The sequence below is a fragment of the Mugil cephalus genome, chromosome 8 (assembly GCF_022458985.1).
Source record: "Mugil cephalus isolate CIBA_MC_2020 chromosome 8, CIBA_Mcephalus_1.1, whole genome shotgun sequence".
Lineage (NCBI taxonomy): Eukaryota > Metazoa > Chordata > Actinopteri > Mugiliformes > Mugilidae > Mugil > Mugil cephalus.
Window position 1 is genome coordinate 2270794 of NC_061777.1, and position 17937 is coordinate 2288730.

The 17937-nt window shown below is 40.6% G+C and overlaps 1 protein-coding gene across 1 annotated transcript in view; it reads left to right on the forward strand.

Moving 5' to 3' along the window:
• The first annotated feature begins 14672 nt into the window (after window positions 1-14672).
• Window positions 14673-17937, forward strand: part of LOC125011769 (neurogenic locus notch homolog protein 1-like) — a 53827-nt gene continuing 50562 nt past the window's right edge. Inside the window, 2 exon segments of the mRNA XM_047591086.1 lie at window positions 14673-14976; window positions 15545-15608. Coding sequence (XP_047447042.1) covers window positions 14919-14976; window positions 15545-15608 — 122 coding nt within the window. The 5' untranslated portion in view covers window positions 14673-14918.

Here is a 17937-nt window from a genome sequence, read left to right on the forward strand (position 1 = left end):
TTAATCCAATTAAGCCGAGTCGTCTGTGAACAGTTTAAAGGAATGCAAACAAACCAAACTGATGATGAGTTTATCCAGACCTGAATCTGCCCTTCAGAGGTTTGTCTATGCGAGGGCAGGATGGCACTGACTGCATCCTGCATCCAGTTATTTCGGGGGTTTTGTGTATTGGATAATGAACAGAAAGGATGGGACTTCAGTTCACTTTCCCCCACAAGGTCTGATCACTTTGGGAACGACAAGTCTTCTTAAATAAATCTTAAATTAATGTGGTTTTTCATTCTTCGGACGGTTGGACGGAGGAAAATAGGCGAAGAGAAAGAGCCACAGCAACGAGGCTAAATGGAGCAAACACTTGGTACAACTTTTCTCTTTGGGAGTTTAACCCCCCCCCAGCCCCTCCTCCTCCACTGTAAACAAAGGGAGGAAGTGGCGCTGTGTGACTGGTTTGCGGGGACTTCCTGTTTGTGATTATGTGTCCAAAAACAGAACCAGGGTCTCTGGACCTCCCACGACTCTTCGCTCAGGGCCGGAGAACCACTGACCCGCTGTGTCTGGGCTGTCCACACATTGTGCTTAGGCAGCCAGGGCGCCACAATACCGGGAAGCAGCTGCAGCAGACATAAAAGTGACAAATGCACGTTGTTAGCGACATGCAGCGGCTACCATTAGCGTAATTAGCTTAATGGGTCGTAGCAGAGGAAACGCTTCCAACGGCGTCTTGACACGGTTCCTCTGCTTCCACCAGATGGAATGTGACTTATTATTTATATTATCAAATCTGGACAGTTTAATGTTTCACAATGCACCATATATATGTGTTTTTTTTGTTTGTTTTTTGTGTAATACCTGCTGACGTCAGCCTCTGCTGGATGCAGAAGTAGACGATGAATCGATGACCTCCTCACTGATGATTCAGTCATAACTGACACCATTAAAAAAGTTCACTTTTCTGCAGTGGTTGACATGAGAGCATCAAACAGGAAGTGGTGAGCAAGAAGGTGATTTTGGTAAAAGATGCTGACACAAAAAAAGAGGAACAATAGTTTCTATATTTAACATCTGTGCAAACTTTTTTGATAATTTGGATAATAATAATAGAAGTTATTCACGTATTAATCCCACATGTCAACCTGGGACCCTCTGGTCTGAAGCTGCATCTTTAACCATTTGTCCTCTCAAAATGAAATCAGGAGAAAGTGCAAAATCAGTCCCCCACCACCAGAAATGATGCAATCCACAGAGGTCAGCACAAGCTGGAGACCAATGACTGAGCCTCGCTCTATAAAGCAGAAAAAAAAGGCACGAATCAAACAAAAAACACACCAGCAAATCACACAGATGCTGATTTACACTCTGTACGTCTCTGCTACTTAAAGCTTCAGTCCACTGCATGACAGAGGACAGTTTACACTCTTTGACAGCTCGAGTCGCTTCTAATCAAATTCTAAAATATAAATAAAAATATAGGAAGAAATTACCAACAACCTGTCAGTATTTAAATCAGCTCCGTCTTTACTCATGAACACATAAATGCCCGACTTCAAGATTTCATCTCGACTTTGCACCTTCACATGTGTCCAGACTTTGATTTACAGAACATCCTTCATAATTCTCAAAGGGATACGCCCAAATTTAGTCACTCTCCGTATTCCAGGAGTTGGATAAGTGAGAAAAAGTGTTTTTTAATTCGAGCATCATCCTGATCCGGTGTAGGTACCAGATCTGGTGCTTCCAGACGACGTCACGTAGTCGTTAGGGATGTTGATGTCGTGTCGTATAATTGATTGGACAACAGGAAGAAGCAGAAGCGGAAGAGAAGTTTACAGTTTTAGAGGTTTTCAGTTTTGTTTTGTCCTTTTATTCCTTGGATAAATTGATAAAAGCTGCGTTTTTGTTTAATCTCTTTCAGGATAAAACTCCTTAAATCTTTTTTGTGCCTGCTATTAAAATTAATGCATGTGCTGAATGAATGTGCTGTCATTGTATTTTATTGCGTTTTGTGGAAAATTATCAATCAAAAACTTTTTCGAGCTACAGTATCTCTTCCACACACATTGTGTAAAGGCGAGCCAAACAGATCTGGTGCGTACACCGGCAGTGCAGCTGTTAGCTTTAGCTTAGCATAGGTGCTGTAATGTACTGTTGCCAATTAGCCATTAGTCGTTCACAAAAGTGATAAATTAACTCCTAATTATCCACCAGAAAAGCAGCGCTGCCAGGTTCAAAGACACCAAACAGCGCCAGAAAACCTCCAACTTCCGTCAACACACCGGTCTGTGTTGTCCCAAGTCTGTTTCTATCCCAGTTAATCCCTTCATGTTAATTGCATTGACATTTGTACTTTGCGAAACGAGTGGCAAATTACAGCGCCTATGCTAAGCTAAAGCTAACACCTGCGCTGCCAGATTAGGAAGATGCCTGGACCGATTTAAAAACGCCTTTTCTCACTTATCCAACTCTGGGGAAAACGGTGACTGACTAGATTTCACATGGATATTACAGGGATATTAAAAAACACACTGGATTAGTTTTTCCTCAGGAGCTTTGAGTTCCCAGAAATAGGGCAGGTAATGTGTGGTGTATATTCTACTTTACAGATCACAGCTCACAGACGATTATTACAAATTACTAGAGGTAATTACTGCAATTAATGCTGTAAGAATATCTAGAAAAGCCAGAAAGTGGTGGTAGATATAACGTTTCTCTGAAAGATCAGGTGTTGAACTTCCAGTTTCTGCAGCGTCTGGGTTTGGTTCGTAGAAACATGGTCGATGACGTGACGAAGAATCTCACTTTTACACCTGCTCCGTCCCCATCAAATAGCAACGGGAAATTTTCCCAAAAATCAAGACAATACATCGGAGCGGATTGTTCCCAAATACCAACAACAATAGTGCCGCTACTAGACTCTCAGCTTCCGCTAACCTTGCTACTGCAGGAAACCAGGAGCCAAAGACCCTCGCCTGGATTTCCTCACATTGGGCAACATCGTGATGCATAATTCAGCTTTAAAGTCACCAGACCCTCCCTCCCTGATAAGAACAATACAGCAACACCAGGATACATTAATCCACGCTTGAAACACTAAGGAAATAATAGGGTCGCAATACAATGGCCTATTTTCCTTCCCTCAGGTATGCTTTGGACGGGACACTTGTAAGAATATGTCTGTGCTGGACATTTACTAGTGTTGAGTCCTAAACATGCCAACTTTTCTTTTTTTTTTTTGATGGGAAAGAGGAAACACAGACAAAAGAGCTGATCGAGCTTTTGTAGACAAATCTCCAACAATGTGATGTTCTCACAAACGAGAGGTCGGAGGAAGAGAAACCGATTCCGTCTCTTCAGCACAGCAGCCTTCAGGGGAGAGTTTATCGTTTCGTAATCTGAGAAGTTAAAATTACAGCCTGTGATTTTTTTTTTTCTTAATTTGCATTTACGTGAAGACTATAATAATGTTAATGAAGTTAATTAAATCTGTTTTTATTATCATTTTTACCATTAAAGTTCTTTTCATTGGTTAAGCTTTGACATGATTTCCGAATCATGGGGTTGGTGTAGTAGTAGTGCTGTCAATTTAAACCCAATAACATATTTATTTTTATTTATTTTCGTGGACATGGACGCCTCGCATGGAAATACTTCAGTAAAGATGAATCAGTCCTGAAATATAACTACAGTACTACTGCAATACATCTGAAAAGACGTCAGCTAACGCTAACAGACGCTAATGGTCCAAACCCTCTGGTCCTGTGGTACCAGAGAGAAGGAGGCTGTACATCAACTATTTAGCAAAGTTCTTAGATGTTTAGCTTCACTTTTTTAACTGCAAAAAAAAAATAAAATCAATAGATCCAAAATGAGTTTACAGCAGCGGACATTGTTAAATGAAGTAATTGAAATAATATGAAGAGAGAGACAGAGGCTATATGAGGATAAACGTACATAACAACCAAAGCAATCAAGAGCAAGACAAGAAATTTGAGAAGATCTGAGGAGAGGATTAAATCTTGGTCGGTACAGAAAAAATGCAGAAGAAAAAATTACAAATTTCACACAGCTGCCTGATTCAAAAATTCATCATTCCCATTCATTCTCGTAGTAATTTAGTGCATTCGTTCTGCACAGGCAAATTATTTTATTTTATTGCACTATTTTTTATAATTTTTATATTATATATTGTTATATTCTTTATCAAATCTTTAACTAATTTAGTTTGTATGCGCAACATATAAATATGTAAATAAAAGAACTTTGAATCTGTTCCTGTTAAAACAAGATGGAAGATGGAGACTTCCAGTTGAGTAAAAACATTTTTTTTTTTGGCTGCTACCATGTCTTTATTAAGAGGCTGCTTACAGTGGGAAAGAGAGGGTTGATGTCCTGCAGCCTGTTTTTATACAGACTATACATATCTGCAGCTCAGAGTGTGTAGCACATGGTTCGGGTCAAGAATATGGATTTCATTACTACCTACTGTGTTTATTTATTTTTTGATTGCAAACGTGCAACAGTGGCCGTGCAACCTCCATTTATCCCTTAACTAAATATGTTTATATTCATATTAATGTTTATTCATGTCTGATCAATCAAAGATTGTGCGACCCCCTTGCAGAAACTTTGCGGACTCCGTGTTGGAGACCTAACCATTAAGACTGACTGCAGCTTTCCTCTGTTGGTTGTTGTAATTACAACATCACCATATCAATGCACAGCACATAAAGATAAATTATGCATTTCATTATATGCTCTGTTTTCTGTCTTTAAACCCTCTGAAAAAGACCTTCGGCTCAACGGGGCAGAAGCAATCTTGTCCATCTAATGAGAATCCCTCGAGGGGTTTGGCGTGAGGTTGCGAGGGTCAGTTCTTTCCTCGTACACAAAGCTCACCACAGGCCTGTGAATGTGTAAGTAGTAAACAAGACTGTATAATTAGACCAGGCTTGGCTGTAGCGAGTCTCTGGAAGACAAACCCGCCCACGGGGCTCGGGAGACGCTGCGAAACGAGCGGTGTGGGGCTGCTGGGGTCCTCAGTGGACGCTCGGTGGACAGCGTGGGAGAGTTTCAGGCATTTGGAATCTTCTTCTGAGACTGTCGAGTTATTAGAAATGGGATTTATGGCTCTTTCCGAAGCGAGTCGGAACTTCTGGACCCGTTCCTTTCAAATAGCTCAGTTCAAAGGACTGACTTTGATTTTCTATTTATTTATGATAAAGAAAGAAAGATTTGGATCAGAATCTTTCAGACTCAGATGTCCCACCAGTTAATATTCTGTTGGTGGGATAAGTTTGAATTACTGATTGTAGGATGATTAAATTCACAAAGAGCCGCTCAGTAGCTTCGGTTCATTCGTCACAGCTCTGTTTCATATCTTGATGTTTGGATGAGGAAGGAACAAACCATCGGGTCCCACCCACACTAACAGAAGAGAGTTGACACAAAGAGGGAAAGTGTTGACTCAGCAGTTTGCGGTGAAGTAATCAGAACTCGGGGCTGAATGGAGGAAGCCGGTGTGTTGGTGGGACGGGGGATTAGAGCCGACCAGTTCTCAGGTGTCCACAGGAAAACTGTCCCGTTTCTTCCACGCTTTGAACTCACGTGTTTTTCAGATCTGGGTCAGACATTTGTAGTCATGACGATATCCATACACACTCACCGGCCACTTTATTAGGTACACCTGCTCAATTGCTTGTTAACACAAATAGCTAATCAGTTCAATGCTTTTAGTCATGTAGATCAAGGCAACTTGTTCAAACCGAGCATCAGAATGAGGAAGAAAGAGGATTAAAGAGACTTTGAACGTGGTTTGGTTGTTGAATTTCAGAAACTGCTGATCTACTGGAATTTTCACACACAATCATCTCTAGGGTTTAACAGAGAATGGTCCAAAAAAGAGAAAATCTCCAGTGAGTTGTTGATGTGAGAGGTCAGAGGAGAATGAACAGACTGGTTGGAGATGATAGAAAGGCAACAGTAACTCAAATAACCACTGGTTCCAACCAAGGAATGCAGAATACCATCTCTGAACGCACAACACGTCCAACCTTGAAGAAGATGGGCTACAGCAGCAGAAGACCACACCGGGGGCCACTCCTGTCAGCTAAGAACAGGAAACTGAGACTACAGTTCACACAGGCTTATCAACACTGGACAATAGAAGACTGGAAAAACGTTGCCTGGTCTGATGAGTCTCGATTTCAGCTGCAACATTTGGATGACAGGGTCAGAATCTGGAGTAAACAACATGAAAGCTTGGATCCATCCTGCCTTGTATCAACGGTTCAGGCTGGTGGTGGGGGTGTAATGGTGGGGGGGTCATGGTTTAAATGCCACAGTCTACCTGAGTATTGTTACAGACCATGTCCATCCCTTTATGACCACAGTGGACCATCTTCTGACGGCTACTTCCAGCAGGATAATGCACCATGTCACAAAGCTCTTATCATCTCAAACTGGTTTCTGGAACATGACGATGAGTTCACTGTTCTCCAACGGCCTCCACAGTCACCAGATCTAAATCTAATAGAGGAACCTGTGGGATGTGGTGGAACGGGAGATTCTCATCATAGATGTGCAGCCGACAAATCTGCAGCAACTGTGTGGTGCCGTCATGTCAATATGGATCAAAACCTCTGAGGAATGTTTCCAACACCTTGTTGAAAGTATGACACCAAGAATTAAGGCAGTTTCTGAAGGCAATATATAAATATATATATATATGTAGATAGTGCAAGAAAACTTACAGCTGAAAAGCCCCTTGCTAACGGTGTTAGCTAACGGCTAACCCGTGTTAGCTAACCGTAAGCTAACGTTATGTAGAGTTAAAAACACATCTCTGCCTACTTTAAATTACAGTAATTACAGTAATTTCCAAATGTTGAAATTAAATTTGAATTAAATATTTTAAAACAACTTGCTAATATTAGTTTCACATAAAAAGTCTTTTGTTATTATTATTATTATTACCAGTTATTCTACTTATTACTAACAGTATAAAACCTGAAAAACTGCAGTAATTATCCAACTTTATCAGTAACATTAACTTTTACCTTAAAGTCCAGTCTCACACTTTTTTCCAGTTTCTTTTGGTCGGTGGGAGAAGATGTGTTGAACCTTGTTAATGAAAAAAATCTAAATGACTTGTATTTGAACAAATGTAGACAAATTTAAAACGTAATATATTCATGTCAAGAGACAAATTATTTAATTATGTTAACATGACATATTCTTAGATTAATTTTCTTCAGTCTGACACATTTCTTCTGTTTAGATTTTGCATTTGAGCAAACACAAACTTGTGTTTCCAGCTGTGTTATGATAGATGTGCAGATATAAACCTCTCTGCATGGATACGAGGGGTAAAAACACGCCCGGACTCGTCCCTTTTCCCTTTCCTTTTTTTTTTTTTTTCCCACACCAACATCTGAAACCGTCCGTAAACCGAACGTCTTTGTGGTTTCAAAACACTTCCTCAGGCTCTGAGACATTATCATGATGTTTATAACTATTCACAGACCTGTAACTGTAAAAATCTGATTATTATAAAGTTATTATAAAGAAATGATAATGAGCTCATTTACATGAAACACAAAATACAGCTGCTACATCCCACTTTATATTTAATAGCTGAAATTCATCGCTTTTACATTGAGGATATTGTCATCACCCTATGTACGCTGATCAGCCACAACATTATGACCACCTTCCTAATGTTGTGTAGGGGCTCCCTTGCTGTGGATGTCTGATCTGGTCTAGGTGGTTGCTACATGTCTAAGCAGGGACGCACTGGGACACATTTTGGACCAGACCAGTCCACCTTCAGAATCAGAGTCTCTTTATTGGCCAAATGTCCAGTGTACGAAAGCAGGAATTATTCCTGGTGTAACAGCGTCTTGTCTTTAGCCACATAGGCTACATAAAACTGACCCAAACTCATTTGTTTTTTTTTTTCCAGGCCTAAAATGTAGCTTAGTCTACGTTGGTTGGTTGGTTGGTGTGTGGTGACTTTACAAATATGCCTCCAATTATCGTGCATCATCCAAATTCAATAAACTAATAATAACAGCAATAAAAATTAAAAAAAAAAAAAAAAGAAAAGAAAAAAGTGTTGAGATCATTGGCCCACCGGGAAAACTCCCGGTGCAAAGCCAGGAACTGCAAAAGTTTCCCGGCAGAACATTAAATTGCCACAAGATGTTTGACGTTATTCACTCCTCCTGTCAGTGGTCATAATGTTGTGGCTGATCTTGACAAATAAATGAAAAAAACTAAAATTGCTCGAGACCAAACTAAATCTGGGAGAGATGAAAGTTGACAGTAATGATTCAAACTCTAACCAGACTGTTTTACTAAAGTCACATGTTCAGCAGGTTGTTTGTATCCATCCCACAACACGAACACATAACACGCTGCATGTTAGCCCGAATACTGACTTACCTACATACTTTCACTTTGCCTCACAGCTGTCGGATCCTTCCTCGCCGACTAACCAGTGTGCTACATTTAAATCATTCCCATAATTATCACTGAGAGGATGAGAGCGCTAATCGTTAGCGTAGCATTAAGCAGATTGTGCTGCCGTGTTCTGATCTGACCCAAACCTGAGCAGCTGTCTCTGTTTTTTCCCCGGCTGCTGAAGTGGAGCAGTTCTTTCCATCTGTGAGGGGACGGGCCTCGACCCCCGGGTCGACACAATGAGGAGGAAACCAACACAAATCCTGTTTACTCTCCACCTCACAGAGTCGTAGCACTAAACACCCCTTCCCCCCCTTTTTCCCACAATGAACAACGGCACAATTATTCCATTTTTTTTTTTAATTTTTACAGGATGCATAAAGGATTTCTTTTGTGCCGTGATGTTTATTGCTCAGGGCTGTGATCTTCCTGTGGAGCGGCTTCATGTCAGTCGATAAGTTTGAGCTGATGTCACAGAGGAACACGGCGGAGGCCTGGTTGGAGATCAAACTAACACCCAGCGTCAGTGTTAAAGTCCAGCGTTCGACATGTCGACTGGGACCACAGACATCTGTTCGTTTTGGCAGGAAGACGCACAAAGTTTAGACAGAAAAGTACGACTTCCTTTCCCGACTTCCCAGTGGACGATACAATCACCATATTCTCTCATTATCTCCATATTGTAAAGGTCTGAGTTCTTCTCTTTATCTCTATTTTAAATCTAGAGCGTTGGAAAGTTCGTGGGTGATTTACTAATTTCCTGATTGAGTAAATTACAGCAGGTGCAAACGTCCGTATGTAAATGAGGGTTTTCTACAAATAAAGACAAACACATTACAGAGCGTTTGAAGATTAATCAAAGACGCCCAAACAGTGTTGACAGAAGCCACATTTAACTCACAAGCTGCACGGATGCTTTGTTTCCCGTTGACCTGCTGCTGTGTTTATTTTATTTGTGGCGGCCTGATGATGATTATTTATATTTATCGGTGGAGTGAAGCTGTTCAGTCGCCCGTGTGGCCTCACTGCTCTACGCTCAGTCCGTCACTGACGAATCATTTATCGGATACGTTTGGATATTTACAGAATAAAAAAAAGAATGAAACGTTTCATGGGAACATTTAGCTGCAAAATGAAGATGTGTTGCACCCGTTGTTTGCTAATATAGCCCCGGTTAAACTGTAAATTGATCAACTCTACATAGTTTCACATGTTAATACATGTTAATCCAGTCTTATGCATATTTCCTGGCTTCCTTCTCCTTTTGCTCTGTGGATTTTGTGCATTTTGTTCATGTTATGTTGATGTTTGTGCACAAGCTAGAATTTCCCCCAGGGGATGAATCAACTATTTTTCAATTCTATTCTATTCTATTCTATTCTATTCTATTCTATTCTATTCTATTCTATTCTATTCTACACGCTGTGTATTTCATATTCATTGTGGTTTATGTGCTAACTAGATGCCGACGCACTATTTTGCAAAGACCCGACCCTCAGCACACGCTCTTAGTAAATCAGATTGTACGTTTCCTCTTTGCTGGCGATGAGTTTGCAACTTGCAACTTGTAGTGTCACAGTATTTACTTCCCTGAGTGTGAGACGCCTCGTTCTTCTCTCCTGGAACAGACAAACAAACGGAGCCCAAAGAGATATTATGCATTTTCTGAGACAATGAGAGAAAACAGATACACACTTAAACTTACAAGCTTTCAAATACCATAAAACAAGAACCAGGAACCCAGTGTCACCAGTATCACAGTGAGACTAAGGACAGTGGTGGGACATGTCCTCACATCTTGGTCCTCATATGTATAGTTATCCACACAACACTACATCACTAATAACCTGCAAGTATGTTCTTAATATTCACACACAAAAGCAATTTAAGTCAATTTGAGCCTGAACAGAAGAAGTTTTCTCATGTTAATTTATTCCACTATGATCACACTGTAAAAAATGCATTTTTTCAACTTGAAAACTGGTGAATTCTCCTCATTAAACCAGGATATGTGAAAGATAAAGAAAACAAATGCACTAAATATTGGTGTTAATGGTTAATAATGGAGTTAATAATGAGATATAGACGAGGTTTATTGGGATTTATTTGGTTTGAGATAATTAACGTGACAGAAACCAACATAGTAGAAGAATGTTTTATATCAAAGAACTGATTGTTTCCTAGTGATCAGGTGTTAATGTATTAAAACGCTGGTAAATCATAATTAATTCATATTCTTGAGGGGACAGTGTCGATGTCTCTGTGTGTTTGTCTCTATGAGTTTGTCTCTGTGTGTTTGTCTCTGTGTGTTTGTCTCTGTGTGTTTGTCTTCCATGTCTCAGCTCGTGAATAACATATTAAAAATGACGCCGTCCCTTTAATTTAATTGACCAATTGAGGTCAGACCTCAGTGTCCAAACAATCAAAGCTGATTATGAGCTTAATACAGTAAAGATAACCAGGCTGAGACATTTGCATGACAACACCCGGATAATATCGCCTTAATCTGATCCTAATGGTGTTAACGCGTGTGAACAGTCTGCTCTAAATGTAGGTTACACACATTTCATTCATTCACCAGCGTTTTCTCTGAGACTCTCTCTGCCCTCAGGGCTCAAACGTCTGCTCAGTTATTTCTGTTTTCTCTCTCAGGCAGATGTTTTACCTGTCGCCTCCTGTGTCACTGTGTGGTTTATTAAACAAACACAGACAGTTACTACCACCTACTTCTGATTATTAACCCTGAACTGAGTCACTTCACAGACAGTTACTCGTTATCCTGCTCTAATCCAAGATGAATTCACGGAGATGTAGTTTCACGACAGAACGGTTTGTGTGAGTTAATATGACGTTAATATTCACCACGTAGACGTAGACATGGACGTTACCAGCGTCAGTTTCCTCTGGTATCGTTGGTCAGAGCTTCATCCTGCAGCAAGAAAACGACCCAGAACTTTAGTCCAAACTAAACCAGAACTAGATCTGCACAGTTCATCACCCTCACAGAACTCAGATCAGACTTCTCTATAAAATCTTTATAAAAATATTTAGAAGTGTGTTCACATGTTAAATCAGACAGAGACGGTTACTGTGATGAGTCCAAAGTTTAGAATATATCTTGGGTTATATAATGTAACTTCCGTTGTTTATTTGGTCTTTGCTTTAATTTCAGAGTAAAATGAGACATTAAGTTGCTACATTTCATAAAAAAAGACAGAGACACAGAGTTTTTTTAAAAACTTTGGATGTGGAAGTATAGACGAGATATCTGATCAGTATGAGGAGAATTATCAGAGACGATCCAGACGGACTTTATTTTATGTCCACAAACCAAAACCACGCAGCCATGTAGGGATTACACATCTTCTTCTTCTGTTTACGTTTTAGTGGCGAGTGTCTAAGTGGCAAAAATCAAAGAAGAAGAAATAACAAGAACTTTAACACATTAACATGAATCTAATCATAATAAATAAATGGAGGTTGCTCGGCCACCGTTCTTTTGCACACGTCTGAAATAAAAAAAATGAATATTTGAACCTGTGTATTGTTTAAATAGCTTAATACTGAATGCAAAAATGACAATAATAATATATATATATATATAAACAGCACCAGGCCGAGCGCACACAGTGGATCAGTCATCTCTTCTCTCCAAGCTCCAAACTGTGACTGTTTCTGTCAGGATCAGAAACTCAAAATCATTTCCAAGCGTCAAAATCAAATCAAATCAAATCAAACTCTGTTTCTAAAGCACTTTTCCTGCTTCACACAAATAAAAACACAAAACATTACAACGAGAACACTTCAGCCCCGAGCGAAGCGGTCGCCCAAGAGGAAACACTGGAGAACTGAAACAATAAGATGTGGTAAAATAAATAAATATAAAATAAAATAGTTGAAACACGCTTTGTCCTGTAGAAACATATTATAAAAGAAAATAAATAGGTTTTAAAATGATATAGAACAGTGGAATAAATTTATTAAAATGAGCCAAATAAAATACTAATTATATAACTATTATAATATAATAAATAAAACAGAATTAATAAGAATCAAAGGTTGGTTGGTTGTTGGTTAAAAGGTTCATGGGAGTTGACAGGGTGAAAGTAGGTCAGACGTTAAGATATTTAAAAAGTCAAAAATCAAGTAGCGCGTCCGTAATAAATAGAAAGACAACCGGTTCTTTTATTTCGTGGCCGAGCTGCAGCCTGTCATGAAGTCTCATGCTGCCGTTTGAAACAACAGACGTTCTGTTCTGTCAAGTCCTCGGTTCCACCGGCCCAAATAAAACGCGATGTGTGTTCTCAGGGTCATCCTGCAGTCACCAGCTCACATGTGGAACCAGCTCATAATCTCATCTCCAGCAGCACATAATCACACAGGTGTGTGTTATCTGTGTTACCTGTGTGAAGCCGCTCAGGAACCTGTTCTCAAACCACCTGATGGGAACGTTCTCCTGTTTCTGCTGACGCTGGAGCTCAGCTCAGAGAAAAAAACCAAGCGTGAGCCGCGATCAGCGTTTATTTATCAGCGTGGAGGATCCTAACCGCTCACGGGCCGGTTCCCAGGCTGGACCAGGGCCCGATGAGGGTCTTTAAAAGAGAAGCTGAGCCAGATATTTACATCTGTATCAGTCTGTGTTTACATGTTCCCTGTAGTTAACTTCATGCTAAGTTGACTTGGAACTTTTATCCTTTTTTTTCCTGGGCGACACTTTCAGACACTGTTTAGACGCAGTTAACAAGATAATGTAGTTGGTTCGTTGCCAGGATAAATATTTCAGGTTTTTACATTAACTGTAAGTGGCTGTTAGCGACTGTTAGCGACTGTTAGCGCTGACATTTGGCTTTGACCTCATGGAGGATTCACAGGTCGAAGGAATTAGAAACATTAGCATAACTGAGAGGAATTAAAGCACTGAAAGTTCAAATCTACGGGTAAAAGTCATGAAAAGGCACAAATAGTAAAATATATAATTAACTAAAATCCTCTGTGGAATAAAATAACTCAGATTTACCTTAAAGTTACTTCAAAGTACTTAGATGAGCCTTTTTAAACTTCATAGTACTTATTTAACTTCATAGTACTTAGATGAGACTAATTTAACTTCATAGTACTTAGATGAGACTAAATTAACTTCGTAGTACTTAGATGAGACTTTTTAACTTCATAGTACTTAGATGAGACTAATTTAACTTCATAGTACTTAGATGGGAGTATTTTTTTAAACTTTGTAGTACTTAGATGAGACTAAATTAACTTCGTAGTACTTAGATGAGACTAAATTAACTTCGTAGTACTTAGATGAGACTTTTTAACTTCATAGTACATAGATGAGAGTTATTTAACTTCATAGTACTTAGATGAGACTTTTTAACTTCATAGTACTTAGATGAGACTTTTTAACTTCATAGTACTTAGATGAGAGTTATTTAATTTCATAGTACTTAGATGAGACTTTTTAACTTCATAGTACTTAGATGAGACTTTTTAACTTCATAGTACTTAGATGAGAGTTATTTAACTTCATAGTACTTAGATGAGACTAATTTAACTTCATAGTACTTAGATGAGACTTTTTAACTTCATAGTACTTAGATGAGAGTATTTTTTTAAACTTCATAGTACTTAGATGAGACTAAATTAACTTCATAGTACTTAGATGAGACTTTTTAACTTCATAGTAGTAAGATGAGACTTTTTAACTTCATAGTACTTAGATGAGACTAAATTAACTTCGTAGTACTTAGATGAGACTAAATTAACTTCATAGTACTTAGATGAGACTAAATTAACTTCATAGTACTTAGATGAGACTTTTTAAACCTCACAGTACTTAGATGAGAGCTATTTAACTTTGTAGTACTTAGATAAGACTAATATAACTTCATAGTACTTAGATGAGAGCTATTTAACTTTGTAGTACTTAGATAAGACTAATATAACTTCATAGTACTTAGATGAGACTAAATTAACTTTGTAGTACTAGATGAGAGTATTGTGAGGTACCTGGTCTGAGCTGCTGTGTCAGACTCAAGTGTTAATTTAATCTCTGTGTGGGAGCGAAGACAAACTTCTCTGTTTTCTATCTCTTCATCAGCTCGTGTCTGTTCTGTCTGGGGACCAACTATGTGATTGTTCACGAGTCCGTGGATGGAAGGGGCAGATCCAGATCCAGGGGCAGATCCAGGGGCAGATCCAGATCCAGGGGCAGATCCAGGGGCAGGAGCGGCGGATGGAGACGCGCCTTCCCTCCAGATCATTTCCAACTCGGGACCCGAAGCGACAACATCTCATGCGCGGAGTTTCACTCGCGTCCGTCTCTTTCTGTCCGTGTGCGGCTCCACTCGAGGATGAACTGAAGCGCTTTTTCTGTTTTTCACCTGTCGAAGCGGGAGACGTAACATCGGATCTATGAGAAGAGCCGCGTGGATTTGTACTCTCGTGTTAAACCAGAAGGAATGCATATGTTGTTTGTGAAACTAACTTTCTTGTTGTCGCTGATCGGACTAACACGAGGTGAGTGGCGGGGACGTCTCACACTTTTATGCGTTTATTTGCTCTTTATGAAGCGCAGACAAGTTGGATTTTAACTTTTTTTATATATATCAAACTCCCTTTTACTTCTTTGATTTACAGAACTTTTCCCAACTTTATTTGTCTGTGTGTTGTCACAGATTTCTTGACTTTTTTTTGTGTATTTTCGTCGCTGTCTTGGATCAGTTTGCGAGTCTTTCTTTGCAGATGTTGCTCACTTTGTCTGCAAACATTCAGCTTCTCACTAGTGTGTGAACTCATGCCTTTGCAGCCTGGATCCAGATTATTATTATTTTTTTAATTTATTTATTATTGCAAAGCGGTGCTACTCCCCAAATAGCACATTCCGTTGTGGGACAGCTGTAAAGAAGATCCTGCTTCTGCTGCTGCCACAAGTTTCTTTTTTTAAAAAAAAAAACACAAAAAACTCAGCTTTGAGGTGGCAAGAGTCACACTCGCCCTTCACATTTATGGAGTCATGTGTCATTTGTGATGTGCCTGAGAGAAGTGAACCTCCGATTCCCGCTGACACTGTTTTAAAACTTTGCAGGTCTCGGATGCTCCGCGGAGTCATGTAGATGTGAAACCGCTCCAGATGGCAAAGGAGAGTGCAAGTAAGTGAGACGTCTAGACGTGTGTGTGTGTGTGTGTGTGTGTGTGTGGTCAGGGGTGATTGTGAATACCTGCACAGGACGGACACATACGTGAGGATGTGTGAAGTGAAGAAGGAGAAGAAGAAGAAGGAGGTTAAACCACTCGCTCCTGTGTTTCTGTTTCTGTCTCTGGGAGTCAAATGAGCAGAAATGAGTGGACACTGATGAGGACGAGGGGTTTGTGTGTGTGTGTGTGTGTGTGTGAGAAAGAGAGAGTTGTGTGTCGCTGCCATCACACTCTCGCAGCCCTAAATCTTGTTTTTCTTTTCTTTCACGGAGCGACAGCTGGGGTTGCCAGAAGCTCGGCGACCATTGTTCTCTGCTGCGATTAATTCTGTGTGACTAATCTGGGTGAGGCTTCCCAGAGAGAGAGACCCTCAGACCCTGTCCTCCTACCCCACCTCCTCCTCCTCTCCTGTCCCCTGTCCCCTGGGACTCTGTCCCCTCCTCTCTCCGTCCCCCTCTCTCATTCCCCCAGACAGATGGCAGAGGCTGCACGTTGCTCAACAAGTTCTTCTCCAGAGTTTCGTAGTGATGCAGGATGTGTTTGACGGACGTTTGTGTTTAGAGGGAAACGTGTCCTCGGTTTAATGAGGTTTATTTATTTAGTTTGTTAGTTATTTATGATGTTGGATCAGATGTTACATAGAGGTAGTGGAAACAAAACCAGGAAGTACATCTACACCCACTGTTAAATGTGACTTATTTAACTTCTTAGTACTTAGACGAGACTGATTTAACTGTGTAGTTTTCATAATCTTCATAAATAGCCTGATGATTCTTCTGTCTTATTTGTAGCAGCTAGTTTTGGTAGCTAACGCTAACTTAGCTTAGATAGGCTAATGAGGCTAATGGTCCTCATCCAATCACGAGACAGAGACGCACATGTTGAAAAACGTTCTAGTTCCGTCTGGTTGACATTTTATCATCAGATGTTTTTATGTTTTGTTGATGTCAGTGTGCGTTCGTTTACAAGTTACTGGAGCCTCAGATTTCCCCCCAGGAGATTAATAAAGTATTTTCTATCTGTCTTTCCCGTCCTGGAAGCAGCAGCAGCCAGTGTCACTTTACTCAGAGTTTAACCACTGAGTCACCTGGGTCAGAATAAATATAGAACATTTTAATTGTGCCCATTGTGTCTCAGCATCGGGGCAGATTGTCTGAACGGTGCTTCATTGCCGACAAAGTGCGACCATTTCTGGCCTTGATCTCCTTCGATTGGATAAATAAATGTCACAGTTTGAGAAAGGCAGCTCTTTCAGGGAAAACTTAAGGTTTATTTTCTGAGCCAGCTGGTTTGATTGTCGCTGTGGCAAAGACTTGTGCGTGCATGAAGTTTTAGAAGTTGTCGAAACACCGATGGAAACGTTCAGAATCGATTGTGGAGAAGCAGAAACACCTGGTTTTTAAGTTTCCGGGACTTTTTATCCACGATTCCTGAGAGTGAGACTCGAGTCTGAGTCGGGACGATGCTGATGTCACAGCTCAGACGCCTCCAGAGCCGCGAACCCCACAAGTATTCAGCTCGGTTAATTCACCCGTAAACCGATCTAAAGTAAACCAGCTTCTAGCTTCTGTCTCCAGCTCTTTACCTCCAGAGCCAGGTTCACTAATGTCGGTCTTTACACATGAGTTCTCCCGTAGCAGAGCCGCAACAGCTGGCAGCATCAGGATGTGAACGTTGAGCAGTAATTGCGTCCAGGTGGATCCTGTTTGAAGCTGAAATGGTGTTAAAGGTCTGACAATGTCAAGTGCATTATTTAACAAATATCCAAGGCTTTTTAATGGGTGGTGATGTTCTGCTTGACCCGGGGAAGGACGGACTTAGACAGTGTTTCCTTAACGAAAGCCTGCAGAGCAGATTCTTCCCTGAGCTCCTCTTGACAGAATTACGATTCGGTCTCACCTCAATCAAACATCCGCCACCGCTCTTAAACTCGAAGCGACGCGTCGAGGTCGAGCATGTGGCGTCCGATTCTTCACATTTCATACAGTCTGACAGAGAGATGCCCACTTGACATGCCATGCCATAAATACCGCCTCCTCCCCGCGTCCTGCTCGGCCCGTCGACATCCTCGCCGGAGTTTATCTCCTCGGAGCCTCGGAGGAGGCCTCTCATTTACTGCGGAGGACTTGGCAGCGGCAGGAGGCGCTGAATCCAGACCAGGAAAAATAACCGAAGCAGATTCCAGTGGCACAAAATGCCCAGAATCAAAGCCGAGCTCCTCTCGGCCCCGGAGAGATGAGAGATGTTGGGGGGGGCGGGGAAGGATGCTGCTGAGAGATCACA